The 27,802-nt window shown below is 48.2% G+C and overlaps 12 protein-coding genes across 12 annotated transcripts; 8 read left to right on the plus strand and 4 right to left on the minus strand.

Annotated features, from left to right (window-relative positions):
- Window positions 1-436: 436 nt before the first annotated feature.
- Window positions 437-2,598, plus strand: N7517_004115 (uncharacterized protein; the record flags this gene model as incomplete). The annotated part of the gene is made up of 6 exons (XM_056721845.1): window positions 437-475; window positions 529-1,027; window positions 1,077-1,672; window positions 1,730-1,860; window positions 1,920-1,936; window positions 1,991-2,598. The coding sequence occupies 6 exons, from the start codon at window positions 437-439 to the stop codon at window positions 2,596-2,598; spliced, it is 1,890 nt and encodes a 629-aa protein (XP_056578095.1).
- Window positions 2,599-3,251: 653 nt separating this feature from the next.
- Window positions 3,252-5,001, plus strand: N7517_004116 (cytochrome P450; the record flags this gene model as incomplete). The annotated part of the gene is made up of 4 exons (XM_056721846.1): window positions 3,252-3,497; window positions 3,568-3,765; window positions 3,817-4,881; window positions 4,936-5,001. 4 exons carry the CDS (start codon window positions 3,252-3,254, stop codon window positions 4,999-5,001), a joined length of 1,575 nt encoding a protein of 524 aa, XP_056578096.1.
- A 419-nt stretch (window positions 5,002-5,420) lies between these two features.
- On the minus strand, window positions 5,421-6,161 carry N7517_004117 (mitochondrial 37S ribosomal protein mS41; the record flags this gene model as incomplete). Its single annotated transcript, XM_056721847.1, has 1 exon — window positions 5,421-6,161. The coding sequence occupies one exon, from the start codon at window positions 6,159-6,161 to the stop codon at window positions 5,421-5,423; it is 741 nt and encodes a 246-aa protein (XP_056578097.1).
- A 413-nt stretch (window positions 6,162-6,574) lies between these two features.
- Window positions 6,575-7,837, plus strand: kin28 (TFIIH complex serine/threonine-protein kinase subunit KIN28; the record flags this gene model as incomplete). The annotated part of the gene is made up of 2 exons (XM_056721848.1): window positions 6,575-6,770; window positions 6,825-7,837. The coding sequence occupies 2 exons, from the start codon at window positions 6,575-6,577 to the stop codon at window positions 7,835-7,837; spliced, it is 1,209 nt and encodes a 402-aa protein (XP_056578098.1).
- Window positions 7,838-8,978: 1,141 nt separating this feature from the next.
- N7517_004119 (putative kinesin family protein (KipA)) lies at window positions 8,979-11,873 on the plus strand (the record flags this gene model as incomplete). Its single annotated transcript, XM_056721849.1, has 1 exon — window positions 8,979-11,873. One exon carries the CDS (start codon window positions 8,979-8,981, stop codon window positions 11,871-11,873), a length of 2,895 nt encoding a protein of 964 aa, XP_056578099.1.
- Window positions 11,874-12,124: 251 nt separating this feature from the next.
- On the minus strand, window positions 12,125-13,273 carry N7517_004120 (uncharacterized protein; the record flags this gene model as incomplete). The annotated part of the gene is made up of 2 exons (XM_056721850.1): window positions 12,125-13,151; window positions 13,203-13,273. The coding sequence occupies 2 exons, from the start codon at window positions 13,271-13,273 to the stop codon at window positions 12,125-12,127; spliced, it is 1,098 nt and encodes a 365-aa protein (XP_056578100.1).
- Window positions 13,274-13,843: 570 nt separating this feature from the next.
- Window positions 13,844-14,801, minus strand: pxr1 (telomerase inhibitor/ribosome biogenesis protein PXR1; the record flags this gene model as incomplete). Its single annotated transcript, XM_056721851.1, has 3 exons — window positions 13,844-13,864; window positions 13,916-14,726; window positions 14,779-14,801. 3 exons carry the CDS (start codon window positions 14,799-14,801, stop codon window positions 13,844-13,846), a joined length of 855 nt encoding a protein of 284 aa, XP_056578101.1.
- A 372-nt stretch (window positions 14,802-15,173) lies between these two features.
- N7517_004122 (SacI domain and endonuclease/exonuclease/phosphatase family protein) lies at window positions 15,174-18,799 on the plus strand (the record flags this gene model as incomplete). Its single annotated transcript, XM_056721852.1, has 7 exons — window positions 15,174-15,486; window positions 15,536-15,731; window positions 15,792-17,430; window positions 17,493-17,792; window positions 17,840-17,949; window positions 17,998-18,329; window positions 18,378-18,799. The coding sequence occupies 7 exons, from the start codon at window positions 15,174-15,176 to the stop codon at window positions 18,797-18,799; spliced, it is 3,312 nt and encodes a 1,103-aa protein (XP_056578102.1).
- A 727-nt stretch (window positions 18,800-19,526) lies between these two features.
- On the plus strand, window positions 19,527-19,871 carry N7517_004123 (RAMP4 family protein; the record flags this gene model as incomplete). Its single annotated transcript, XM_056721853.1, has 3 exons — window positions 19,527-19,529; window positions 19,580-19,709; window positions 19,765-19,871. The coding sequence occupies 3 exons, from the start codon at window positions 19,527-19,529 to the stop codon at window positions 19,869-19,871; spliced, it is 240 nt and encodes a 79-aa protein (XP_056578103.1).
- A 287-nt stretch (window positions 19,872-20,158) lies between these two features.
- Window positions 20,159-23,260, minus strand: N7517_004124 (putative AP-3 complex subunit delta; the record flags this gene model as incomplete). Its single annotated transcript, XM_056721854.1, has 5 exons — window positions 20,159-22,104; window positions 22,157-22,385; window positions 22,451-22,834; window positions 22,888-23,084; window positions 23,137-23,260. Coding segments are annotated over 5 exons (2,880 nt in total), but the record flags the coding sequence as incomplete, so codon positions are not given.
- A 390-nt stretch (window positions 23,261-23,650) lies between these two features.
- On the plus strand, window positions 23,651-24,726 carry N7517_004125 (uncharacterized protein; the record flags this gene model as incomplete). Its single annotated transcript, XM_056721855.1, has 4 exons — window positions 23,651-24,013; window positions 24,064-24,270; window positions 24,331-24,474; window positions 24,526-24,726. 4 exons carry the CDS (start codon window positions 23,651-23,653, stop codon window positions 24,724-24,726), a joined length of 915 nt encoding a protein of 304 aa, XP_056578105.1.
- Window positions 24,727-25,343: 617 nt separating this feature from the next.
- Window positions 25,344-27,394, plus strand: N7517_004126 (uncharacterized protein; the record flags this gene model as incomplete). The annotated part of the gene is made up of 5 exons (XM_056721856.1): window positions 25,344-25,348; window positions 25,430-26,178; window positions 26,400-26,863; window positions 26,919-27,183; window positions 27,243-27,394. The coding sequence occupies 5 exons, from the start codon at window positions 25,344-25,346 to the stop codon at window positions 27,392-27,394; spliced, it is 1,635 nt and encodes a 544-aa protein (XP_056578106.1).
- Window positions 27,395-27,802: the final 408 nt, after the last annotated feature.

The following is a 27,802-nucleotide window of genomic DNA, read 5'->3' on the forward strand; positions in this document are numbered from 1 at the left end:
GGCCTAAGTTTGCGGAATGGGGAAACCTGGAGGATGAGGTCAGGGGCACGTGTTTTGAGACACGAAGGTCCGACCAGTATTATTTATTGACATGATACTTCTCTTATACTCTGTGTTATATTATATATAGTATTTATAGATTCAAGTTTACATCAATATATATGGATATGCCTAAACATAGATCGTACTTGCCCTTGCCAGTCTTTGAGGCGGAGAGTCATAGGGGAGCTTTCTCCAGACCTCTTTTTCCCCCCAGGTATAGAACTATTCTCCCACATATTCTTCATTATTCCTTTTTTTTATCTTTGTATATTCTTCACAGAATTAAAAAAAAAAGCTCTCTGTATTGACGTTCCTACCATTGTTGACTTGACCGATAGCTATCGCTAATTGGTCTGGAACCCTCTCCAGTCGCGCATAATAACAGCCCTGTGTTATGGCCCCCCGTGAGAAAAGCTCGCTCAAACGAGGAAGGGTACGTTTTATTTCAATTGAACGCCACTCCTTTGCTTACAAGGGTTACTATAGGCTACAGTTGATGCGGATTCACAAGACCAAAAGAAACCTCGACGCTCTCAAAGAATCTCGAATCAAGTCCAACAAGACACACCAGTCGACTTGGACTACTTGCCAACCCCAGTCACCGGTCCTCAATCAACCGCTACAGAAACTCGGAACGAGCTTACTGTCACACCCCCTGAAAGCCCCCACAGCCATCAACAAATCTCATCCCAACCCGAATTGACACACGCGATTTCCTCGCCAGTGTTCGAGGATACCCAGGCGCTTTCACAGTTCGTGTATCCCCCCAGAGCATTCGCAGACGATGTGAAGGATGAGGACGCGGAAGGGGTCTGGGGCTACCTGCTACCACTGGATGAGAACGGAAATGGCCCACTTGTGCTGAGGAAGCGCGATGGTTGCGATAATGGTGATGATACTGCCAAATCCAAGGGGAAGAAGGCCCAAAATTCCAAGAGTGCCAAATCGCCAGGTGGCTTTTTGGTCGGCCGTCATCCTGAGTGTGGTAAGTGATAGCTTGATGGTTATCGAGTGTTTGTTCTGACCATAGTCAGATCGCGTCCTTGAAATTCCCACAATTTCAAACCGGCACTTCCTCATTTTTGCTGAAAAGAAGAAAGGCGATATGGTTGCTGTGCTGGAAGACCTCTCTAGCAATGGAACATTTGTTAATGATGCCATTGTTGGGCGTAACAAGCACCGAGAACTGGAGGACGGCGATGAAGTTTCGATTCTGAATGAAGCTCGATTTGTCTTCCGCTACCCTCGTACTCGGGAAACGAATGGTTTCCGTCAGCAATACCGGATTCTCAAGCAGCTCGGCAAAGGTCACTTTGCAACCGTTTATCTGTGTGCTGAACGATCTACCGGAGACAAGTATGCAGTCAAAGTCTTCGAAAGACGCCTCGGTGACTCGCAAAAATCACAAAACGACAATGCTCTGCAACAAGAGATTGCGTTGTTGATGGGCGTTCATCACCCGAATCTACTGTGTCTCAAGGAACCCTTTGATGAAAGTGATGGCGCTTATTTGGTACTTGAATTGGCACCCGAGGGAGAACTGTTCAACTGGATTGTGAAAAATCAGAAAATGACCGAGAATGAAACTCGCGGTGTGTTCCGCCAACTGTTTGAAGGATTGAAATATCTAGTATGCATATCAAAAGTCCACACATCTACAGTACTGGGTCAGCTAACGTATCATCAGCACGAACGAGGAATTGTGCATCGAGATATCAAGCCAGAAAATATTCTGGTCGCAGACAGGGATTTGAATGTGAAATTGGGTGACTTTGGGCTGGCTAAAATTATTGGGGAAGAATCTTTCACGACGACCCTGTAGGTGAACCCCTCGTCCATGTCAATGTGAATGATCGCTAACATTTATTCTTTTCCAGCTGTGGTACACCAAGTTGTAAGTCACAAAGTATGAGATCTTGAAACCTCAGTGTGAATACTAATTTCGCAGACGTTGCCCCGGAGATCTTACAAGATACCCGCCACCGAAAATACACCAAGGCTGTGGATGTATGGTCCCTTGGTGTTGTTCTCTACATCTGTCTCTGTGGCTTCCCGCCGTTCTCGGATGAGTTGAACACTCCAGATAACCCATTGACCCTCGCCCAACAGATCAAGATGGGCAAGTTTGACTACCCGTCACCGTACTGGGACTCTGTTGGCGATCCCGCTCTGGACCTAATCGACAGGATGCTTACCGTGGACGTCGACAAGAGAATCACGGTGGATGAGTGTCTGGAGCATCCTTGGATGAGCGGAAAGTACCCCAGTGTCACTGACAGCACAGATGGCCTGACAGGGGCTCTTGGTAAATTGGACTTTACTAAGCGCAAGTTTAAGCGGGAGCGGACCCTGTTGAGCAGCATCAACGATGCTCACTTCAGCGAGCACGTCGAAGGCAGCGAGAAACCGGTCAAAGTATTCCGAAATGAAGCCGGGAAACGTGTGCACAACCGACCATCCAAGTCCCAACGTGAAGTCTCACCCAGTGGCAACCGGGCCCCGAAAGATTTCATCAACATTGGGGATCGTGGTGATCCTAACTTGTACGACAATTAAGGGGTTTTTGTACTTTTTTATTCTTATTGATCAAGGTTTTGCGTATGGGATATCATTATCAGGGTGTATCGGGAGTTCATGTACACATAGTTAGGTCAAAAACACTGGAATGATACATTAGAAATATTTTACCCCGTACTCCGTACAAGATAGGTAAATGCTTTTCAAGAAAGAGTACAGTCTTACCTATTCAATATAGTTAATACGTACATCCGTACTCCGTAGTCAAGTTAGTACTTCCGTACTCCATAAAATCATATAGCGGGAACCCCCTGGCCGGAGTGGCGTGATGGCCAATACCAATTTCATAAGATAGAAATAGATAGAAATGGACAGAAACGGGCATAAAATAGAGCATTAAATGGACCCCTTTAATAGGCATTTAATAGGCATTTAATAGGGCATTAAATAGTCAAATAGGAGTAATAAAGAAATACATACCTTACGATATATGCTTGGCATCTCTCTAGACCAGGGGCGGGTCTATCTCTCGCCGAATGATATCGGACTTAATTATTTTCCCTTCGCCTCCTGTTTAATCTTCTCTTCTCTCTTCTATTGAGGGTTATATACTGTGAGCCCGGTATTTTTTTATTTTTTTGTGGCTCTGATTCTCTTTTCTTTCACTCTCTCTCCTTTTGCTTCTGGACAACATGGGCCTCTTCTCAAGTTTCCTCGCAACCTTCTGCGAGCACTGCTCGACCCAGTCAATCTACACTTTGGCTAGTGTTGGAGCACTGTCGTTCATTGCGCTCTCAGTCGTAATCAATGTGCTGCGCCAACTTTTCTTTAAGAAAGCCCATGAGCCCCCCGTGGTCTTCCACTGGGTCCCCTTTGTTGGAAGCACCATTAGCTATGGCATGGACCCATACACGTTCTTCAACAATGCTCGCGCAAAGGTATGTCGATCGCAGATGGGTAGCCCACAGAAGAATGCCAATTGCTAATTTGGGGGTTTAACGCTGGCAGTATGGCGATATCTTCACTTTCATCCTCCTGGGCAAGAAGACCACCGTCTACCTAGGCACCAAGGGCAACGAGTTCATCCTCAATGGCAAGCTTCGTGATGTGAACGCCGAAGAGGTTTACTCTCCCCTCACCACCCCCGTCTTCGGTCGTCACGTCGTCTACGATTGCCCCAATGCTAAGCTCATGGAGCAGAAGAAGGTATGAAGGAATTGACTAGACCACAAAGTCTGGCTACTGACCGCTACATAGTTTGTCAAATTTGGACTGACTTCCGAGGCACTTCGGTCTTATGTTCGCTTGATCACCAATGAGGTCGATGACTTCGTGAAGAACTCTCCCGCTCTCCAGGACAACAAGGGTACTTTCAATGTTTCCAAGGTCATTGCCGAGATCACAATCTACACCGCATCCCGCTCGTTGCAAGGACAGGAGGTCCGCGATCGATTCGACTCGACTTTTGCTGAGATGTATCACGACCTCGATAAAGGTTTCGCTCCCATCAACTTCATGCTACCATGGGCCCCGCTCCCCCACAACCGCAAGCGCGATGCCGCACAGAAGAAGATGACCGAGACGTACATGGATATCATCAAGGCGCGCCGTGCATCTGGTGAGAAGAAGGACTCCGAGGATATGGTCTGGAACTTGATGTCGTGCACGTACAAGAATGGCACCCCCATTCCTGATGAGGAAATTGCCCACATGATGATTGCGTTGCTTATGGCGGGCCAGCACTCTTCCTCCTCGACTGCTGCCTGGATTGTTCTGCGCCTGGCCGCTTGCCCTGAGATTGTGGAGGAACTTTACCAAGAACAACTCCAGATCCTGGGCTCTGACCTCCCTCCTCTCACCCACGAAGGACTCCAGAAGCTCGACTTGCACTCCAAGGTGATCAAGGAAACCCTCCGTCTCCACGCTCCTATCCACTCGATCATTCGCGCCGTCAAGAACCCCATGCCTGTGGAAGGTACCTCTTATGTCATCCCTACCACTCACAATGTCCTTTCATCTCCCGGTGTTACTGCTCGCTCTTCAGAGTTCTTCCCCGAGCCTCTGAAGTGGAACCCCCACCGCTGGGATGAGGCTGACACTGAGACTACCAAGGAAGAGGAAGAGGAACAGATCGACTATGGTTATGGACTGGTTACCAAGGGCACCAACAGTCCTTACCTGCCTTTCGGTGCTGGTCGCCATCGCTGTATTGGTGAGCAGTTTGCCTATGTGCAACTGGGCACAATTCTGGCTGCGCTGGTGAGACATTTCAAGTTCTCCAAGCCTAACGCTGATTCACCCTTCCCCGAGACGGATTATTCAGTAAGTGATGCTCTATCCCGATTAACTTGGGTGTTTTAACTAACCACATTCTAGTCCCTCTTCTCCAAGCCTCTGGGTACATCCTTTGTTCAGTACGAGAAGCGTGGAGTCAAAGCATGATCGGAGTTGTTTTTTTTAGAAAAGATTCCCATTCACATTTTGATCACATTTTTTTTTAATGCCCTGCATTGATGCCGCAAAGGTTCAGACTGAACTTGAGCCAGGTTCACTACGGTGGATTTGACAGCTCTAGCATCATGGATTTCTTTCTTCTTCACTTTGAGACGATTCTGCTGTATGAATATTCACTTATCGCGATTTTGAATCGCATCTTTCTCTCTAAATGTCCACATAGCTCAACCATATTATTTTAATCAGGCATAAGAACGCCTCACTTATCCCCAGAAAACTGAAGATGGAAAAAAAAAAGAAATCATGATTGCAATAGTATAGCAATAGTATAGTACAGTTCGAATTTGAACATCCAGGCTCAACAAGAAATATGCAAGATACACAAAGTGGTATTTCACCGTTCACATTCACGCCTTCTTTCTCTCATCCAGCCTCTTCTTGTTCTGGACCTCCCGGCGTCGTCGCTCACCGCCATCGACCTTCTGTCCCCGCCTGTCCTCCCACATGCCCTCCTGGACCGAAATGGTAGCCGCAGTACCATCGGAACCCTTCAAGGGTTGAAGGAACGGACCCATGGGCTGACATCCACGGTGAATCTTCATGTGCGCAAATTTCTTGATCAGTTGTTTCTTGCCATACTGATATGTAGTGACATCAGGTGCCAGGTTAACAATGGCTTTCACCATGCCGGGGGACAGTGTAGCGGAAGAAGTTTGAACTGCCGCTTGTGCTTCATGTGTCAGGCCTCGAGCATTGATAGGCACTTCAACAACCCGCAATTGTGCAACGCCATCGACCACAGTCTCCAAGTCACCTCCAGGGCCGTACAGTCCGTTCCTGAACTTCTCGCGCTTCCGGATCAGGTACCGTCGCTGGCGAGCTGGCTCAATGCCTGCTTGGCGGAGCTGGTTGGAGTTTAAAGTGAAAAGTTCTTCCCATGAGGGAATCTTGCTCGCTTGCTTGGACATTTCACGGCCGATCAGCGTGAGGAAGGTCTGGACGTCCGGAACGAAAGGGGTCGGAGATGGCACAGGCGGGGGCGCGTTCTTGTGGAGTGATCGAATGTATTGATTGGAAATTGACACAGGCTTGAATAGGCGCGCTGTCAAGCTGCCTAGCGGTGAATTGCGCATTGCCATGACGCTCATGGTGAAAGGTGTTGCGGGAAGGATGCCGCAAGCCCCGATTTTGTTGGTAACTCTCGTGCTTTTTTTTTCCGAAAATGGGATTCGTAGTATCTATGAGGGGGCCTGCTAAGCAATGCCTTTGAAGTTGATAGGTTTCCAGCAGTTGCCGAGGAATTGGCCGGGGGTTCGCTGTTGACTGACTTGGAGAAATTTTGGGAGTCGCCAACAAAGTCCAGGATTAACAATATTCCGGGCCTATGGGGGAAATGACATCGGCCCTCATCTTTCGACAATACTGCCTTCACCTCATATTTTTTTTTGCTGAAGATGATCTCTTAATATTTATAGTGGCCACTAAATAATCTGTGGCTGTTTCTTTTTCACTTCTTGTCGCTCCCTATAATTTTGACCTTGTGCTTCAAACCACCTTAATCATGGCACTCTCACCCTTCGGCTCTCGTTCGCCATCCATGACTGTGCATTCCCCAAATACAGCAATCAGGCTGAGAGCTACTGCACAAAAATCAGTTGCTGGACCTGTAGGTGCAGCTGTGTCAAAGCCTGTGCAAAATGGGGATCGCGAACTCACCGAACAACTGAATATTGATGTCCGGGAACGATACGTCAAAGGTATTTGAACATATGCATTATTTTCTAGGGATCGGTATGCTAACATAGAACTAGACAAGAAAGTAGGTGAAGGTACATATGCCGTGGTCTATGTTGGCCACCTCCGACATGATCCCTCATCCCTCGTCGCGATCAAGAAGATCAAAGTCAATGCCGAATACAAGGATGGACTTGCTATGGATGCGGTTCGTGAAGTGAAGTATCTTCAAGAGCTGAAGCATCCTAATGTCATTGCCCTCCACGATGTCTTCTCCTCCAAGGATCAAAATCTAAGCTTGGTTCTTGAGTTTCTTCCTGGTGGAGATCTTGAGATGCTCATCAAAGACAGTGATATTCACTACGGTGTGGCCGATATCAAAGCTTGGATGGGGATGCTTGCCCGGGGTGTATGGTGGTGCCATGAGAACTTTGTTCTCCACCGGGATATCAAGCCTAACAACTTGCTGATCGCGTCAGATGGGGAGGTTAAATTGGCCGATTTTGGTCTCGCCAGATCCTTTGCCGATCCCCTGTTCAACATGACCCATCAGGTCATCACTCGATGGTATCGGCCACCCGAGCTTCTCTACGGCGCGCGACAATACTCCGGCGCGGTCGATGTTTGGTCCATGGGGATGGTCTTTGCCGAGCTCCTGCTCCGGGTCCCATTCGTGGCGGGCAATACTGACCTGGACCAAACCTCCAAAATCTGCGAAGCGTTCGGCACCCCAACGGAAGAGAACTGGCCTGGGGTCAGCAAATTGCCCTACTACATTGCCACTGACAAGGCCCACTTGGTGCCGTTGCAAGGGCGCGATTTCTTCATGCGACAGTTTCCCACTGCAGGTCCGGTGGGCGCCGATCTGCTGATGTCGATGTGTGCGCTTGACCCACGCAAGCGCAGTACAGCTGTCCAGTGCCTGCGACACAATTGGTGGACAATTGAACCCCGGCCGACTAAGAATGAAGATCTCCCGCGGAAATCTGGAGGGACTAAAAAGATGGGAGATGATTTGACCCGACGAGGTGGGGAGGATGAGGGTATGTTCAAGAGTGCTGCCCGGCAACTGGATTTCGGTATGAAATAACACACAAGATACACAAAAAAAAAAAAAAAAAAACAAAGCCAGGGTAATAATGGTATTATTCAGCCGAGACACTTAGATATGCATGGCATTGGCATCTGCAGCAACTATTGGATTGTCTCCAGGGCTGAAGTCCATGTAGCTTGGAAGAGAGAAGGGAAACGCAATTTTCCCCATTATCTGTCATTGCCAGGGTAATCCACCTGTTTACCTATAAAAAAAATTATAGGTCCTTTCTAGTTTAAGAGGTTTTCCAAGGTCTATACTTTTAGTTTGTAGATATAGATATAGATATAGATATATATACACGGGACGGGAAATGAGGATCAACGCCTAATTTTAATTTTGATTTATCTGTTAATCTTTACTTGATTTATTCGAACAGGAGTTCATCCCAAGCTTCACCTGTATAGGGAGAGATACCTATACTCCTTCAGCCCTTAAGGAGATAGTTTCCCATTCTTCCCCCCAGATCTCCAGATACCTTTCAAGTCACAATAATGAGATCCCCAAAAAAAAAACAAGCTTAAGACATCTCATTCGCCCCCTTTTCCCCTCGACTTCCCGTACTTGAAACCTCCACTGCCTATCATTGGAAAGATGCTCCGAGCTTCCCAGAGGCCCCTGTGGTTTACTATGCTATCCCCCCCCCCCCCCTTTTTTTTTATAGAGGGATATAGAGGAGAAGAAGGATATACTTTATATAAGTTATTATTATTATCTAGGAGAAAAAGAAAAAGAAAAGAGTGTTTAAGAGATATACTTGATATTTAAAGGTATTAAAGGTATTAAATAATATATTAAGGCCCCGTTCTCTGCGGGGATTATTTTGATACTTTTCCCTTCCCTCTCTCTCTCTCTCTCTACACATCTACTCTCTTCGCCTCTCCATATTTTCATCTTGATTTTCATCTCTCTACTCTTCCCCCGTCGCAATTGCAACATCGCATGTCTTGAATCTGTGAGTACCCGAGACCTAAATCATAACATAACACATCCGTTATCGCGTCTCGATCTCCGAGACTCTGAACCCCCAATTTGTCTCCTAAAGGATCATATGTCTCAGTTGGCTAATTATAATGACACAGACTCAATCTGCTCGCATGGCCATTCATTGAATAAATCCATTCGCGTTTTCAAAGAGATGACCTCAATGTCAACATTACCGCCCTCGCAGCTGTCACGGCTACCACCTCCAACTGGATCGTTACCGCCTCTCCCCAACCCTAAACCCAGAAAGTCTACATCTTCCGACACACCACGGGCTGCATCCCCTTACCAGGCCTCCAAACTGCGGACCCCATCCAGCCCCAAACCATCGCTCAAGTCGCCTCTATCAACGTCAAACTCAACCTCCAACCTGAATGCCCGGTCAACTTCCGGTGGGCGCACTCCGGGTAGTCCCGACAAATCTTTGCGCCGAACAATTAGTATCGCGTCATTCCCCCAACCACCAAAGGCCAGCAGTCGTCCATCCACTGCATCATCGCTCTCTGGGATCCAAGGTGCTACTTCCAGTGTGCGACCCCAAAGAAGCTCGCGGTTGAGCACAGGAACTACGAGCAGCTACCGGAGCTCAAAGACTCCATCATTACTCAATGGTAGTGGAGAAGGTAAATTCATATCCAGTGGAGATGCGCGAGATCCGGAGGCATCTCCAACCCATAGCAGAAGCTCATCCGCCCAAGGATCTTGCTCAACGAGTGCGACGACTTTTGAGGATGCAGATGATCCGACGGGGAAATCAAGCTCTAAGCCAAAGGAGATCAAGGGCAACGTGCTTGTCAGCGTGCGTGTTCGTCCCGACAACAACAATGGAGAGACTTCCCGAAATCATGGTGAATGGTCCGTCGATAGTCGGCAAAGCCTCATCTCATACCGCGGGAAAGAAGGAGGAGATTACTTTTATGGTGAGAACGACATTCCTTACTGCCCGTTCGGAACTAACCGTGGAGCAGATAATGTCTTTAATCCACAAGAAAACAACGCCAAAGTTTATGATTCGGCTGCCAAACGTCTTGTTCGGCGTGTCATGGAGGGTTATCATGGAACGGTCTTTGCATATGGTATGACGGGAACCGGAAAAACCTTCTCTATGCAGGGCACTGCCACATCCCCCGGTGTAATTCCACTCGCAATCACCGACATCTTTTCCTTCATCAGAGAGACCCCACATCGGGAGTTCTTGCTGCGGGTCAGCTATCTGGAAATATACAACGAGAAGATTAACGATCTTCTTTCTGCTTCCGCTGCCAACGGCCCCGCCGGAGCCCAGGAGGAAATCAAATTGAGAGAGGACAGCAAACGAGGAGTATATGCAACGCCGCTCAAGGAAGAGATTGTCCAGAGCCCGACACAACTTCTCCGTGTTATCGCCCGAGGTGACCACGCGCGACGAACGAGCAGCACACAGTTCAATGCGCGCAGTTCTCGAAGTCACGCAGTGGTTCAGATCGTGGTCGAGAGTCGAGAGCGAGTGCCCTCTGGCAGCTCTCAAGATAAGCGCTCCGGGATCGCCCCGGGTGGTGTCCGGGTGTCAACCTTGAGTCTGATTGATCTGGCTGGCTCTGAACGTGCGGCTGATGATAAGGAACGCCGCACAGAAGGTGCCCATATCAACAAAAGTCTGCTCACTCTAGGCACCATCATCTCTCGGCTATCAGAGAACAAGGATAAGCAAGGCAACCCCACGGACCGCGATGGGAGGCATTTGCCTTACCGGGATAGCAAGTTGACCCGACTACTGCAGCCAGCCTTGTCCGGTGGCTCGCTTGTGAGTATTCTGTGCACCATTCAATTCACGAGCGCAGTCAATTCGCATACCGGTGAAACTTTGAATACCATGAAGTTCGCTGCGCGGGCGAAGAATAATATAGTCAGTCACGCCAAAAAGGCCGAGGAGGCATACGGCGGCGGCGGTGGTGATTCCGGTAGTCGGGTACTGCTTGAACGATACCGTATGGAGATTCAGGCTCTTCGCGGTCAGCTTGATACCCAGGCCAAATCCCAGGCGGAAAAGGAGCTCAAATGGGACGAGCAGCAGTATGAAAAGGAAGCACAGGCCCGACACGAGGAACAGGTATTGGAAATGCAGTTGGCGCGGACGGCGCTCAAAGAGCGGATCGAGCATCTCAATCGCCTGATTTTGAGCTCCAAGTCCACCGGCGTAAACAACCATAACAGCCTCTCTGCGTTTGGACGTCTTTCCCGCATGTCTGCAACAGATTCGGGTGCGCGGTCACTACGTTCTTCCGCCAGTCAATCTACACTGGGTGCCGGCCATTCATCGATTCGACCCATCTCGTTCATATCAGTCAATAGCAACGATCCCTCATCGGGTATGCTATATCCAGGAGGATCGTTTGGCAACGAGGACGAATACGACCTTGGTGAATTTGGCGATGGCAAAGCCAGCTTACAACGACAGGTCACTGCGCTGCAAGCTGATCTCGGTGATAAGAACCGGTACATCTCTACCCTGGAGCGCCGGCTGCTCCAGGCAAGACGGTCTAGTCATTCCCGGATGTCAGTGGGTATTAAGCCCGCAAATGCCACAATTGCCGAGCATCCAGATGTCTCGGCTTTGGTCCGCGAGAAAGATATGGAGATCAATGAGCTCCGGTTGCAACTCGATGATAAAGATCGCATGCTTGCCGCGCTTCGATCCGCAGCTCGCCATCGAGACTTGGCTGCTGTGACTAATGACTCGCAGTCACCAGAGCTCAAGAGCAAGAGTGGATCTACTGCTGGCGATGCAGATAGTTTTGCAGGGACCAATGGCTTCATTGCACAATCTGAGAGTCCAGACAAGCGTCCCTTGTCTGGTAGAAGTGAAAAGGAAGACGCGGGGAAGAATATGGACGAGGTCTCACGCATGCTGGAGGAAATGATTCAGGGTCGAGCAGACAGTGGGCACAATGCTAAGAACAGGAGCATTGCTAGTGAAAGCCGACGAGAATCCTCATCAGCGGAGGTGCCAGGTCTAAACCCAACTGCTCCCTCGTGGAATCCAAACCTGAGCTCGCCATTCCGAGGATGAAAACCTCAATACGTTGTTTCTACTTTGATTTTGATTTTGTCCTTTTGCGGAAGCTCTTTGATTTTGTTTGATCTGATACCCAATTCATAGGTTTACTTTCTTGCTTGTGTGTTTAACCCGAACTACATTTGGAAATCGAGTGTTTGATTTTGGTTCTTGACTTATTTCCCCATATGCTGTATAATATGCCCATAAGAAGTCCATATGTTGTAGTGGACTGGTCAAACCATATACATAGAGTGGATGCATTATCATGAGATGATCTCCAGCTCGCCTTCTCTGTCTTTGGCATAGACATCTTTCCACTGATCCCACAGCCGCATCAGCTCCTCCACATATCGTGAATGGAGTTCATCAATGTATTGATCGTTGATCTTGTCGCGGTTCTTCTGCTGCATGACCGGGATTGGTCGTCCGACCACAATATTGAGAGGGGTTCGATAGGGCATCAGTCCGACATCGTAGTTGAAGATACCGCGTGCATGGAACAGGGGAATAGTGAATCCTAACGTCTGTTTTACAAGCATCTGAATCTTGTGGATGATTGGGTGCTGATCTGAGTCTACTTGATCGTAGAGGTCATTTTCACCAAAAGCCAATACAGGGACCAGATCAGCTCCCGTTCGAATAGCGAGCTTGATGAACCCTTTGCGTCGCTTCAACACCAGACGCAAGGAATTAGGCCGGGCATTGAGAGATTCACGGGCACCTCCCACGACGATCGTGATTGCTCGCCCCATGCCCTCTCCATCTGCGCCGCCTTTGGTTAGAATATTCTCACAAGATTCCCGAGAAACACTGGCAATTCCCATGGCAAGTGCGTATTCTCGGTAGAAAGGAATGCGGAAGTTCGCATCCAGCGTCAGCAGAGTGTTGGTAATTCCTGGAAAAAGCTTGGAGAAGCCCAAGGCTTCCGTCCCAAATGCGGCGAAGGCGCCATGGGAGATAATACCATGTGGGTGGTATCCAAAGATATACTTCTTTGTAGGCGGAAGCGACTCCTCGCGGTGAAGACGAGCAGGGAAGTAAGATGCATACACTTTCCAGATAGGTAGTGAGCGCAGGAAAGAACTGCGTCCCTTGAGATGCCCCGACGTAGCAGCAGTAGAGAAGAGAGATATGTAAACGAGATATGGGACCAAGAGTGGCCAGGACAACGGAATGGCACAGGTAAAGAAGAAGATGGTCAAGAAGATAGCGATGGTCAAGGTGTGGCATAGCACCACAAATGTTTGTAGGCGTCGCTCAAGCCCAATATTCAAAGGCGCCCAGTGGATGCTGTATAAGGTCAGTTGTGGGTAAATTGAAGAGTTGTTGGACATGTCTTACCGTTTTCTTCCACGGGTCGACTGCGATGTAGGCGCCGAGACACGCCCAGCTGATCGAGTTTCCCCGTTCATTGTCGGATGGGAGGAGAAACAACCCTCTGTGGTGACAGAACTTCTGCACAACGCCCTATCCCAGCTCGAGTCGTGGCAATGCGAGAGATGCTAAAGCTCATGTAGATCACTAAAGATTATCGGGAGCTGCGGTGGATCCCGGGAACGATCTCTCCGTCGAGGATTCGATGCAAGTGATCTGTACAGCTTCTTCTATGATGTGAGACAAAATTGTGCACCCCCAATGCCGAGCAATCAAGGATTAGGGGCATACGCTAAGTTGTCTGATATGACGTTGGTTGTGGATACCGCAAGGCACCTGGAAACGGACCAGCTTAGGTAATCCATGTGTTTCCCCCGGGCCCCCGGGCCCGAGAGGCATGTATATATCAGCCGTAGACATATACAATCTGTACATGGTACAATAATAACCCTAGAGTATCGGATAACTCTTTTATCATGTTCAATATTGGAATTCTTTTGATTCATAGGATATATCTAGTTCAAAACAGGAAATCATAAAAAGTGCAAACACCAGATAACTCCAAGTTTTATGTCCCAATGCGCTTCAGATGCAGATGTGCATAAACTCTATGCTTTGATCATGAAGATCTAGTTCATGTTAGCAAACAGATCATAGAAAATAGTTATTGCATAGCTTACCTCGTTGAGAGACTTGTCGTCCATAATAGCTCTCTTCTTCTGAGCGATATGGCGTGACCGAGTGACATTCCGTCCCATAGGCCGCCGCTCCCTTGATATCGTTGCTACTATCTTAACTTTTGGTTCAGATGCCTTGTCTGAAGAATCACTCTCAGCGGAATCAGCCTTTCTCTTCTTGGACTTCTTCTTCTTCTTTGGCTCCGAGCTTGATTCATTGCCATCCGTTTCGTCTCGAGAGCGTGATTTCTTAGATTTCGACTTGGACTTGGATTTGGATTTGGATTTGCGGGCTGGGGCATCTGATTCACTTGAAGAAGTCTCGTCGCTGTCTGTGGTCTTTGTGCGTTCTTTTTTGTCCGATTTGGTTTTCTTCGATGTCGCGTCCTTGGGAGTCGGCGTAGGAACCTCGGGTTCCTTCTCCTGTGTCAACAGTCCAGCGCTGACGAACCGGACTTCCGGAAATTTCAGGGCGGCATATCGAGCCAATCGAACGTCATCGCGCTTTCGTTCATCCTTCTTCAATTCCACTTCGCTTTTGCCATTGAGTCGACCAAGCAATCCTTTAAAGGCATCAAGTCCAGTCGGCTCAGTCTCTCGTCCAATACGAGCACCCAATCCGAGATTATCGTCCTTGAGGGTGACTTTGATATGGGAACTGCTGGCGGCGGTCAACAAATTGGCGTGTGCGGCGTCCTTTGCTCCCAAAAGACTTCCAGGAGTCCAGCCCTGAGAGCTCATGATCCGATGTCCGAACCCGGTTGTAGACCGGGTCCATTTGGTGTTATTGGGATCATTGCCGATCTTGGTACTCCTACTCACGCGTTAGAAAATCATATATGAGAGGAATAGGTTCTATCGCATACTTCCGCGGCCCTGCTAAACCCATGGCGACAATGTTGAATCAAACGGAGAAGTGTTTGGAGATCGAAGAATTAAAAAGAAAAGAAAAAAAAAAGTCGAAAGCGGGATGAGTCAGCAATCGATAAGGCCTCCACAGGGCCCGACCTCGCGGGGGAGAAGGGAGACCTCGTGGGAGCTCTTGACAACGATCCACCTTCAACAATAATTCTGATATATTTGTTTTTAATTATTGAAGATTTCATTGCGGATATATTGAAGGTTGAAAGTATTTCTTCATTTTATTCAGGTTCTTGGGGTGAAGTGGTTCTCCTCTGGGATATATAAATCGCCGAAATAGGATAAACTATTGTGGAAGCAATGCCACTGCTTCTCCCCACATCTTGATTTCTCTCGCGTCATGTCGAATCTTCGGGTTCTCTGTCGAGATCAGCCTCAACGTACAATTGCACTGGTCTCATCAGACCATGCTCTAGTGTTCCACTACACATCAACAGATACCAGTGCGAAGGACAGCCCACGCTGTCAAGTTGAGTTCGCGGACCTAGGGGAAGTGGACCTGCAAGGTTACAGACCGTTGGGATATGGATATGGTACCCTTGGTCTTGTTACTCTCAATGAAGATGTTTTTGTCTGCGTTGTCACCAGCTCCTCGCAAGCTGCCACGGTGAGACCTGGAGAAACCGTGTCAAGGATTGACAATGTAGGTTTCTGTATGTTTCCCATGCAACAATCTAGTCAAATTATTGCTAATGATACTAGATTGTCTCAATCGTTCAGAATACGAGTATGGTCTAGACCATGAGACCGGGTCTCAATTCGCCGCCGAGGAGCGACTTGGCACAGACGGGAAGGATGTGGTAACTGACCATCCCTTCCTGGCATTGAAGAAGCTCCTTGGAGATGGAAGTTTCTATTATAGTCTTGATTTCAACCTCACAGATCGCCTACAGGACCGGTAAGCTGTCAGCTCCTTGCTCTTCACTAGCCGATCTTCTTCAGCTAACAATATTGCCAGGGCCAACAAATCTGTGGCATTCGACATCGACACTCTTGATGAAGATATGCTGTGGAATTCTTACATGATTAGTCCGCTTCTCTTTTTCCGGAGCCACTTGCCGCCGTCCGATAAAGCCAAATTAGATGCATCGCAGATGTTGACCTGTGTTATCCGTGGATTTGCCAGTACACTCAAAGTACCGGCGACCATCTCAATTCTTCCTCATGTGCGCACAAACTTTGCTTCGATGTTGACAATTATATCCCGACAATCTTCTCGGCGTGCTGGTACGAGGTTTAACTCGAGAGGCATCGATGATGATGGGCATGTTGCCAATTTCGTGGAAACCGAAACTATTCTGTGGGTTTCACCGGGAATTGTATTTTCATATGCTCAAGTCCGAGGCTCGGTGCCTATTTTCTGGGAACAAGCTCCAGGCCTCATTCCGGGCCAGCAAAAGATCGAGGTCACGCGGTCAAGCGACGCAACACAGCACGCATTCAACAAACACTTTGAATCCCTGGAGCTGGAATATGGTGCAGTACATGTGGTAAATCTCCTAAGTGAGCTGAAGCCCGGGGAAGCAGAGTTGTCATCCAAGTTTCGACAGCATATCAATAAGAGCTCGACCCGACAGAAAGAAGGTGATGGGACATCTCCACGTCGGAGCCTTTTGCGAATGACCGAATACGATTTCCTTGCTGAGACCCGAGGTCCTTCGGGATACGAAGCGAGCTCCCAGATCAAACATGAGCTTATCAGCTCATTAGATGAGTTTTCCTATTTTTTGTCGGAAGATTCAGGTCGTCCTAATAAAACTTCCTACGACGGAGCTGATGCAGTGAACAACTCTTCAGTCATTCTACAGCAAGAGGGTGTTTTTCGGACCAATTGCCTGGATTGCCTGGACAGAACAAACCTCGTCCAGACCATCATCAGTTCGATGGCATTTGAGTCATTCTTATCACAGCAAGGCGGCAGGCTCAGCTCGGACTTACAGGTTCGGCATTCGACCATTTGGGCTGACAATGGTGATGCTCTTTCGAAGATTTATGCCGGGACCGGCGCCCTCAAATCGTCTTTCACCCGACACGGAAAGATGTCACTTGCCGGGGCGCTTGCAGATGCACGGAAGAGTGCCACTCGACTTTATGTCAACAATTTCACAGACAAAGCCAAACAGAAGACGATCGATCTTCTCTTGGGAAGGCTAACAAATCAACTTCCTGTATACCTCTATGATCCAATCAATGATTTGGTTATGGAAGAATTGAACCACCGAACACCAGAATATTCTTCCCGCAAACAAGTCCGGTTCTGGGTCGGCACTTTCAACGTGAATGGACGCGATGAAGGTCCAGGTACTGATCTCACTCCGTGGCTTTTCCCAGATTTGGATGAGTCCGACGAAGATCCAGCAATCTTTGTTGTCGGATTCCAGGAAATTGTCGCCTTGAGCCCTCAACAAATTATGTCCACTGATCCCAGTACCCGCAAGGTCTGGGAAAGAGCGGTCTACGATTGTTTAAATGCTCATTCGAAGATGAAAGGGACCTCAAAATACGTGCACTTGAGAAGTGGCCAACTAGTCGGCGCTGCCGTTTTGCTTTATGTGAAAGAAGACTCACTCAAGTACATCAAGAATGTTGAAGGCAGCGTGAAGAAGGCAGGTCATTTCGAATTTTCAAAGGGATTGTACCAACTAACTGGTATCCACAGACCGGCCTTTCCGGGATTGCTGGCAACAAAGGCGGCTGTGCTGTTCGCTTCGACTTCTCCAACACGAGTGTTTGCTTTGTTACCGCCCATCTTGCTGCCGGGTTTGCAAACTACGATGAAAGAAACAGGGACTATGAAATTATCGATCGAGGCCTGAGATTTCAAAAGAACCGGTCAATCGCCGATCATGACGCAGTGATCTGGCTGGGTGATTTCAACTATCGAATTGGATTGGGCAACCCAAGCGTAAGGGAGCTTATCTCGCAACGAGACTATCAAAGGCTATACGACAACGATCAGGTAAGTCAAATATCGTTTGGGTACCGATGTTGGTCTAACAACAACAGTTGAATCTGCAGATGGTAGCGGGCAGGGTGTTCCAATTCTATTCAGAAGGCCCAATTGAGTTCCAGCCCACTTATAAGTACGATGTTGGAAGAGATACCTATGATACATCGTAAGCATCCTGTGAGTCTAGCCAGGAAGCAACTAACATGTATGGCAGTGAGAAAGCACGGATCCCTGCATGGTGTGATCGAATTTTATGGAGAGGAAACAACCTGCGGCAAACAAACTACCAAACTGCGGATTTGAAAGTGTCTGACCACCGTCCAGTCTGGGCAACCTTTGATTGTGTTATTGATATCGTCGATTATGCACTGAAAGAAAGTTTGAGGCGATCAATATACGGGGAGAAACAAGGCCATGGTCATCATTCTCTTGCAGATTCCGTCTCTCTTTTGGACTTGGACGATGACGAAATCACACCACATGTTTCTATCGCACCTGGGTTGCCACCGGCAAGCTCTGACAGAAGTCGATGGTGGCTAGACAATGGTGAGGATTTCGGTCTATGGATATAGTGGGCTTGCTAACACACGACAGGCGCATCAGTAAAAGCAACCGTACAACCACCAAAGCAAGGGTATATTCCAAATCCCCAACGCAAATCCAATCCATTTTCTGCAGATGTCGATTGGGTACCAAGTCCAAACTCGATGGAGAACAAAGATACCGAGCCTGTTCAAGCTACACAGAAGCCCATGCTACCTCCGCGACGTGACACTTTTGAGTCATCCACGGGGTCTTCATCCCCTCAAGCAGTTGAAACTGGGAAAATTCGACCGGCTGTTCCTCGCAAGCCGCTATCACTAAGTTCTCAGGGGAAAATCGGAACAGTATCACCTGGTCAACCCACATCACGACAAGACAGTCCAGGCAGTGGCATGACCGCCAGTACGGGCTCTGCAGATCTTCTCAGTGACTCAGGGAGTGAGCAGATCGAGTGGAAGCCGCTATTTCAATGATAATGGCCATTTCTGTACAGACACAATCTCTAGAGATATCCGATAGATTCTGGATATTGATCATTAATTTAGCGATATTACAATCCAGGAGGTTTCGACTGAAAATTCACATTAAAAATCAAGCGACATTTAACTCATTGACCATCTTTTTTTTTTTTTTTTTTTTCCGTACCTGACCTCGTAGTTGACCTCACAAGGGCTCGACGTTGCCTGGAATGATGACTAAGTCTACTGATGTCATCTCTGACCGCCTTCTTTCTTCACGCCGCCTTTGTGTTAGTTTCCCTATATACTACACATCGTATATCTCTCTACATATATATATATATATTCATAGACTATATCTGTATCCTATAGAAAAAATGACTAAATCCTCCATCTTAAGCAGTGCAGAAGGGTATATACCTTGTGGCAGACCAAAACGGATCAAACCAAGCTCTTGTCTCTATACCAGCTTCTTTTTTTTTGTGAAGAATCTCAGGACAAGAGTATCATGTTAAATGCATTGAGTTGAACACTAATGTATAAATCTATTCCACTCATCTATAGTGCAATTAGTCTTTGAAACCACTTAATTTCAGGGGGGTTTCTTAAGGTGTTTTCCTCCCAAGTGTATATAGTAACGTGTTTACTCAAGAAACAACGTGGCCTTTTTTTTGCCGGCATATTCACGTCTTGTATCCCTTCCCCATTCATCTCTCTCCCTCAAATATTTCCATAACCAATCATGGTAGGTATAAACGTTACATTGCCATCTGGATGATGATTAACACATGTCAGGCACAAACACCACAGCAACGTCGAGCAAACGACCGCTTCGCGAAGACCGAGGCTGCGAAGAGAGGAAAAGGGCCAACCACAATTAAACCGAAGAAGAACACAAAGTCCCCCCTTTCAGCAAGCTGGGTTGGTATGTATCGAAAAACTGTTGGATTGAATATTGAACTATGCTAAAGATTCCCCAGTGTTACTCGCTTTTGTTGTTTGCGGCGGTCTTCTCCTAGAGCTCCTACGAATTGTTCCTGACCTCTGGTCCACCGTAATCTCATGGTTCGCCCGGCTCACAGGATAAAATGGACCTTCAAGCGATGATTCCCCCTACTGCGCCAATACCCTAGCTTACAACCGATATGTTTCGAGTCAGCATACCCGATCATCCCTTATACCCCTATATCCCACTCACGAGTGGTCACCAGGGGACAAGGGATGGATTTGGGGACAAATGTCAACATCAAGATGGTTTGCATGTGTCACAGAGCTCTCTTCTTTTGAAATTTGTATTATTTGATTGTATCTCACTGTTATTGCCGGAGCCAAATACCACACATATTGCAAGATTTACTCCGGCCTGGAAGATAGTCAATTCTCTCCCGGTAGCTTTTCCGGTTCCTGGGTCTTCTTCTTTCTCTTCTTCTTCACTATCGCAGGTGTAAATTCTTCGGCCACTGGGCCGACATCTCGGTCTGAAGCAACGTGCTTTTTCGTCTTCTTCTTTTTCTTGACCAGGGTTCCTTCTGCCGGAATGCCCTCTAGTTGGATTCGCTCAGATTCTCGCTGCATCCGCAATCGTACTTCCTCCACTTGTTGCATTGCTCGGGCCATTTCTGTGTCCCCTTCATCTGCGGGAACTTGGGGAGACGGCCCTTTTGCCAGGGACAAATTTCCTAGGCTGCTCGAGTCAACTTGGAGTAAAGAGCGCTTATATGTAAGGTGATCATCGCTACCCTTGGGCCTGGAGATATCTGTCAAAGAGTTTTGGGTTTCAAAGGTCTCATCGCCAGCAACTACCAATTTGCTCACAGGGGGTCGGCGACTTCTCTGGCGATCGAAATCAACATGGCTGAGCTGTTCATCTCCCAGCTTCAGGTCAACTATGGGGATGGAATCAATATCCAAGACCTCGCCATTTGATGTGTTTAGGGCTTCGTGGAATGGCGTAGACGTGCCAGACGAATCTCCGGAAGGGGCAATATAGAAGGGGTCATCCTTGAAGCGTTCCCTACGCTCGAGCATTCTTCTTTGTATTGCAGTAGAGGATTCGACCGGGGCCCCGGTAAAGTTTTGATATGACGCATGGGGCTGCAAATCAACAGGTGCAAGATCACGAGTCTGCTTGTTGGGAGACGAGAGTTCAGGAAGATGATAGAAGTCGGATGCTTCCCAGGGCTTTGACTCGTGCGGTGATGAGTTGTCCAGGTTGCGGAAAAGCCCTGGCAGATCGTGACTGAATGCCTCCTCTAGGCGAAGGCTATCCGGCAAGACGACCTTCCTCTGGGCACTTGTCGCAACGGGGTTGAGTTCGAGCCCTGTGAATAGGTTTGGTATGACTGAGGCGAGAAGAAATGGGACCTCTTGTGTATCGGAAGTCAATGCCTCAGCTGCTAGGCGGAGGACTTCCAGGAACTCGATGGCTCGCTCTTGGACATCCAAATCAGGATGGGCCGCCAAAGCCTCAAGGAACTCAACAACTCGAGCAAGTAAAAGCGACATCTCACTTTTCCAAAGATCTCCTGGTTGACCGGTCTGGGTAACCTGAACAAACACCTTTGGAATGGCTTGTAAAAAGAGGGAAAGAGTTCTGGGGGTAAGCGATGCATTAGATATGTCAATCAATGACAGTAGTGTCCGATTGGGCGACAACAAATATTCGGCATATTCACCGACAACCCAAGCAACAGGCCCTAGGACACCATCGCCGATAGTTGAACTGGAAGGGAAAAATGTTGATCTGTTGTCGACAAACATGAGGGACTCGGCTGCCCTTGTGGCCTCCGTGCGTACACCTTTTACCCTTACAGCAACATTGCGAATCTCTGTCCCTATTCGAAGCGCAGCGTTCATCCTCAAATTGGGTATAGCCTCTTGCTCTTTCGGATGACCCCAATCATCTTCATTCTCCGACGGTGGAAGAAGTCCGACTAGCTGTACTAACACAGCGACATACCACTCAAAATCAACAATCTCAGAGTAGTTCTTTTGAGAACAAAGATCCAGGATCCGGTGAACAACCTCGGTCTGGTATTCGCTGGGCCATAAAGTTGGGTTTGGAGGGGTTTCGGAGGTTTCGAGCGCATCAACCAATTCAGCTGCAGGGACAGAGGCTTGTTGCAGCTGATCTAGTAGACGGTTCACAACTGGCTGAAGAGAATCACTGCTGACCATTCCAACGGCAAGCTCTAAAGCCTGCAATCGAATAGAAACGTCCGCATCATCCAGGCAATCCATAATGACGTCCTGCTGCATGGAAACTAACGTTGGGTGCGTGGCAACAATGCGGTTCAACGCTAGAAGTGCAACATATTTGACTGCCTCGATGGTTAATGATCAGTTATTTAAACACGACGAAAGGATACTCACGATTAGGGTCACTATCCATAACTATCATACCGCGCAATTTCCCAACACAGAGAGTGGCAACTTCGTCCCTTTCCTGGAGATTCTCTTCTCCGTCCAAAATGCCGCCTTGGATAATGCCATTGATACATTCATAGAGCAGAGACATTGCGGAGGTGGTTTGAATAATATTCGTCAATGGACGCAGGAGTTTGCGAGTCAGCCTTGGCTCTAGCGGGGTTAATGTTGCAAACTAGAAAGGTCAGAGGGTGCTTCGAAGACTATCATTCCATCAAGTGAGGGGCACAAGAGACTCACAAGTTTGATGATTTTGATAGCCATCCAATTATTGCCGCTATCAACCAGAAGCTCAAATAATCGAGGTGCCAGAGGGAGGAAGTCATGAGGTCGTCGCCAACCAAGCTCACAAACCACGTTGATCGCCGCAGTAGTGACACTTCCATCCTCTTGATCGTCCATCAAATGGTCTTTTATTTTGGGCCATGCCAACTTCAGAGCTTCGGGATACACTAAAGCAAGCCTATAAAGACAGACAATCGTTTTCTTGCGCACCACGGGGCTTGAGTGTGAAAGTCGGGAGAGTAGATCGGGAAGCAAGGACATTGCTAGAGAAGGTGTAATGATGTGCGGCAAAGTAATCAGAGGAAGTGACATGTTGGGAATACTGGAGGTGACAATATCCTGGGAAGAGCATTAGCGACTATGGGAAGTTTGAAGCCAGGCAAAGTACAAACCTTCTTCAGCAAGTTGGTTGCCAGCATCAGAACCTCAGTGTCTGGTCGAAAGCTCTGTACTGCTCCGAGATACCCGACTCTTTTCTGGAGGTATTTGGCGGACGACATGACTTCAAGAACGTGAAAAGATGCCCATGACATGTCATACCCAAACATTTCAAGGTAGATGAGCTTCAAGAGGGCTGTAGCCTTTTTGTCTACTTAACCATCAGTATCAAGTCCATTACCGAGTGAACAGGTAGTTGGTACCCATGTCTTGTGTCTTGATCTCGGCCTTGCATTCACGCAAGGAACTCTGGATGTATTCATTTTCACTTCCCTTATGGCCCCGGAGGCCTTTGATAAGGTCATAAAGCGACTTTTCGAACCTAGAGCACAGGAAATTAGCGTTGGCCGATCTGAGGCGGAGACAGGGTAGGGTGCCCACATCGTGTCAGAGCTATCGCCACAAGCTCAGGTCAGAAGATGAAGAATGATGCCTCCTAGTAAGACTTGGGATGCATTATAAATTGGGCTGTCAGATCAGCCATAATTCAGAATGAGAATGAAAGATGGTAAGTGGATGCAAGCCGAGCTCCGCGGGGTGGAGAGTTGGCGTTTGGGGATATCCCCGATAAGGGATCACGGGACTGTGGCCAATTAAGCTCCAGTGCACTCTGTTCTCTTGACATTGAACCATTACATCCTAAGATCACCCCTGCTCTTGACTTGCTATCTTTTTTTCTTTTTTCTTTTTGTTCAAAGTCTTTTGGAGCTGTCTATTATGGCTGGTCCTGTCGCTGATATTCGCGAGATCAGCGGATCGGATCTGATCTCTGCTCTTCATCTTGCTCAACAAGCACCAGCAATCCTTGGCCAGTCCGGGTCTGGAACTATCTCCAATTCTTCCGACACTGCAGATTACTATGCACGATTAGAGCAACTTATGTTGGCCTGTCTTCGGACGGGGGATGACCAGTCAGCACATACTTGTCTGAATCGCCTCAGCCTCCGATTTGGACCCTCTAATGAAAGGATTATGGGGCTTCGAGGCCTGTACGAGGAGGCAACCGCCAAGGATCAGTCGGCGCTAGAAAAATGCCTGCAGGAATACGACAACACCCTGTCACAGAGTCCGGTCAATGTGGTCAGTATTGGTTGCACGTGTTGTGGATTATAGACTAACCATACACACAGCCCATCTTGAAGCGCCGGGTTGCGTTGTTACGCTCGCTCAATCGTCCCTCTGACGCAATTTCCGCTCTTATTCAACTCCTCGATGCGATTCCTACCGATGCCGAAGCCTGGTGTGAACTAGCCGACTTGTATCAGTCACAGGGGTTGGGTTCCCAAGCCATTTTTAGCCTTGAGGAGGCTTTACTCATTGCTCCTAATTCTTGGAATGTATGATTCTCCCGCTTTTTTATTATTATCTTTGACAGTTATTAACATGCCAATTTTAAGATTCATTCCCGCCTGGGTGAACTGCTATACATCTGCGCCTCCGACGGAGACGCATCCCGGCTCCTTGGGAAGTCGGTGCAGCACTTCAGCCGAAGCATTGAACTTTGTGATGACTATCTGCGAGGATTCTACGGTTTAACTTTGGTAAGTCAGCAATAATGGTGTTGACTCATTCCCATTCTAACCCCCCTATAGGCCTCAACACGGATGCTTGACAATGATTACGCAGGCGTATCAGGTCAACTTCCTAAGAAGACCCTGGAAAGATTGAAGGCCTTTGCGCTCCTAAAGTTGGGCGAGATTGTTGAGTCACGGTCGGTCGATGACCAACATTGGGCATCGAGTCGAAGTGAGCTGATTGCAGCCAAAGAACTGTTGAATCGTCAGTTGAAGTAATATTTAGGCGGCTTAAAACGAAAACTAAGTGGCGAGAATACCCTAATAAAAACAAATTCTAGAGTGTTCTGTTGGATAAGAGGATAAGAGTGTATAGGGAGATGGATATTGGGCATTTTGGTTTGGGCAGCAGATGTGTCAAAAATAAAGAAGAAAAACACACACAAAATGCCCAACGGGCCTAATAAAAGATTCTATTTGAGAATTAAAAGAAGTTCTTTCTATCTTTTATTTTTTTTTCCTTTTCTTCATGATATATATACCCTGGACTGATTTTCTACATATATACATACTTCTTATTTCCCTTCTACCATCTTATCCCGACCATCCCTGTCAAGATATTTATATCTTTTTTTTTCTTTTTTTCTAAAAAGGATTGTTCTTTGTTCTTTTGATACTTTTATTCTACTATCTAAGGTCAAATCAAAAGAAAAGGAAGAAAAATAGTCCATGCGCAATTCCCCCCCCCCCCCCCGCGCGATCTTTTTTTTTTTCTTCAACCATTTCTTTCTTCAAACTTCTCTGGTCCCTACCTGGGTATTCCCTCCTCACTTCGCTCATGCGAGAGAGTGAGAAGGACTTGAATCTTATATTCCCCGAGGCTTCTCATTGTCTCTATGACGTATGTTTGTTGTGTTTTCTATATCCCTACCCCCCTTCCCCCTTGAAAGGAACTTTCTCCTTACTCTGCCTCTCTTTACAGGCTCAGTATCTCCATTGATCCAGACCCCCACGGTTCGGATTCTTACTCTGACGACGAGGGATCGTCCGGTGTTCATGTATCTGCATCTTCCGAATTAGAAAGTCATGAGTACCTGGATCATGATGAGTGGGCGCATTTGCCATATCCGGATGAATTGAAACCATCTGATTCAGCCTCTCGACCAAGAACTTCGAACCGCAGTCGTCCGCCCCACGGTTCACGCTCCGCTTCGGGCCGTCGCCCACCATCGCGACGTATGGCAGAACATCAGTCATTCGCCCCTCGAGGTCGAAGACAACAATCACCAGATTCTCCCGATAGTGCCGATTCCGACGAGTACCCTTCCAATTTCGGTCGAAATGGTAGGGGATGGCAGCAACCTATTCCACCCGGATACGCTCCCAGCCAGTCCTCTGGTCCATCGTATCCTCCCTACCCCCCTGCTCCTCCCCCGGGCCATGCCCCGTATGCCCACCACAATCCTCCCCCGATTACATCAGAGCTCATGAGAATTGCTCACCCAGGCCAACCTAATCCCTATGGTGCTCCGCCTTATGGATACCCACCTCAATTTCAACCTGGGCCTCATTTTCTTCCCGATCAACCCCAACTTCATCGACATGCGCCTCGGCAGCCGCCACAGATGCACAATCCAATGCAGCCCCCTATGCCACCAATGCCGCACGCGATGGGTCCTCACGGCGCTCACCCCGCCTACCCTGGATATCCTCAAGAATTAATGGCCTACGGTCAGACTGGTTTCTATCGAGATCCAAGCTATTTCGGCGCACCGATTCCGGGCATGATGCCTCCTCATTATTGGCCACCCTATCCCCCAGTGCCTTCTCCTCCAGCGCAACCCGAACCTAAATCACCCCCAGCACCTGCTCCCGAACCTGCTCCGGCTCCCGCCCCGGCCCCTGAACCTGCTCCTCCCCCCCACCACCGCCACCACCACCCCCTCCACCAGTCGACACTGCCAAGGATGAGCAAATTGCGAGGTTAGAGAAGTTGATTCTGGACGATCGTAACGATCGCGAAGCGAAGGAACTCGCCAAAAAGCAGGCCATCGAACGCGCGGCCGCCGAGAAAGCAGCTCAGGATGCACAGACAGCGCATGATAGGAAGATCACCCTGGAAGCTGCGGCGCTTGCTCGAGCAGATGCCGAAAAGAAGGCAGCAGAGGATGCCGCAAAGGCCAAGGAGGAAGCAGAGAAGGCCACGGCCGCGGCCGCTAGTGAGGCGGCAGCAGCAGCAACCGCTGCCGCCAATGATGCAGCTGCCAAAGCAGCCGCTGCCGCTGCTGAAGCGGCTGCTAAAGCTGCCGAACCGCCGCCACCGCCGCCACCCCCAGAGAAGAAGCAACCTATCAAGTTCAAGGACGCTGTTGGGAGAAAATTCAGTTTTCCATTTGAGCTATGTGCTACCTGGAAGGTAAGTCAACCCCTCGCATTGTTTATATGGTTTTGTATTCTAACTTTGGTTACAGGGAATGGAAGAGCTCATCCGACAGGCTTTCCTCCATATTGAAGTCATCGGACCTCATGTGGCCGAGGGGCATTACGATCTTGTTGGTCCGAACGGCGACATCATCCTTCCACAGGTTTGGGAAACTGTGGTCGAGCCTGATTGGGCTATTACTATGCACATGTGGCCAATTCCTGAAAAGCCAAAGGAAGATCCTCCCCCTGCGCCAGAGCCTGCCCCGGTAAAACCTGCTGATCCACCCGCCGAGCCAAAGAAGAAAGCAGATGGTAAGAATGTCGATTTCAGGCACTCCTATAGACATGCGCTTACCTTTTTCTTTTTCTAGGCCCTAAAAAGGCTAAGGCCAGAGGACCAGATGTCCCCGGAAGTTTCGCGATGTGGATGTTAGGTGGCACTAATCGCCGGGGGGGCAAAGGGGGTCCTAAAGTGGAAAAGAAGCCCGATGCCCCTCCTCCGGCACCTGCACCTGCACCATGAGAAATTAGTTTCTGCGACCACCCTGCTTGGTCTGAGGTGATAACTAACTGGTTTGGTTTCAGGGCGCTTTCGGCCACTATACCCATAGACCTTCTAGGCAACAGAGAGGCATGAACATTGCTTTGCTAATACCGCTTGGAATATGATGACGAATATGATCAATGCCTGTAGTATGTTATATGACATCAACTTTGGATTACGCCCAAGAGTGATATCAACTCAAATATGTTTTTCGAGATATCATATTTGCTAAAGTGTCAATGTAATCATATATAAGATAAAGTGTTGTAAGTGTAATAGCGTAGAGTCACCTCGAGTGAAAAGACCGGTACTAGAATTAATGGCGTCATCTTATAAATAATACTAGTTGTTATGCTAGTTCCTATTTTTATACGGTATTAAAGTGTG

This window comes from Penicillium concentricum (assembly GCF_028827145.1).
Source record: "Penicillium concentricum strain IBT 3081 chromosome Unknown utg000002l_segment0_segment0, whole genome shotgun sequence".
Taxonomy (NCBI): Eukaryota; Fungi; Ascomycota; class Eurotiomycetes; order Eurotiales; family Aspergillaceae; genus Penicillium; species Penicillium concentricum.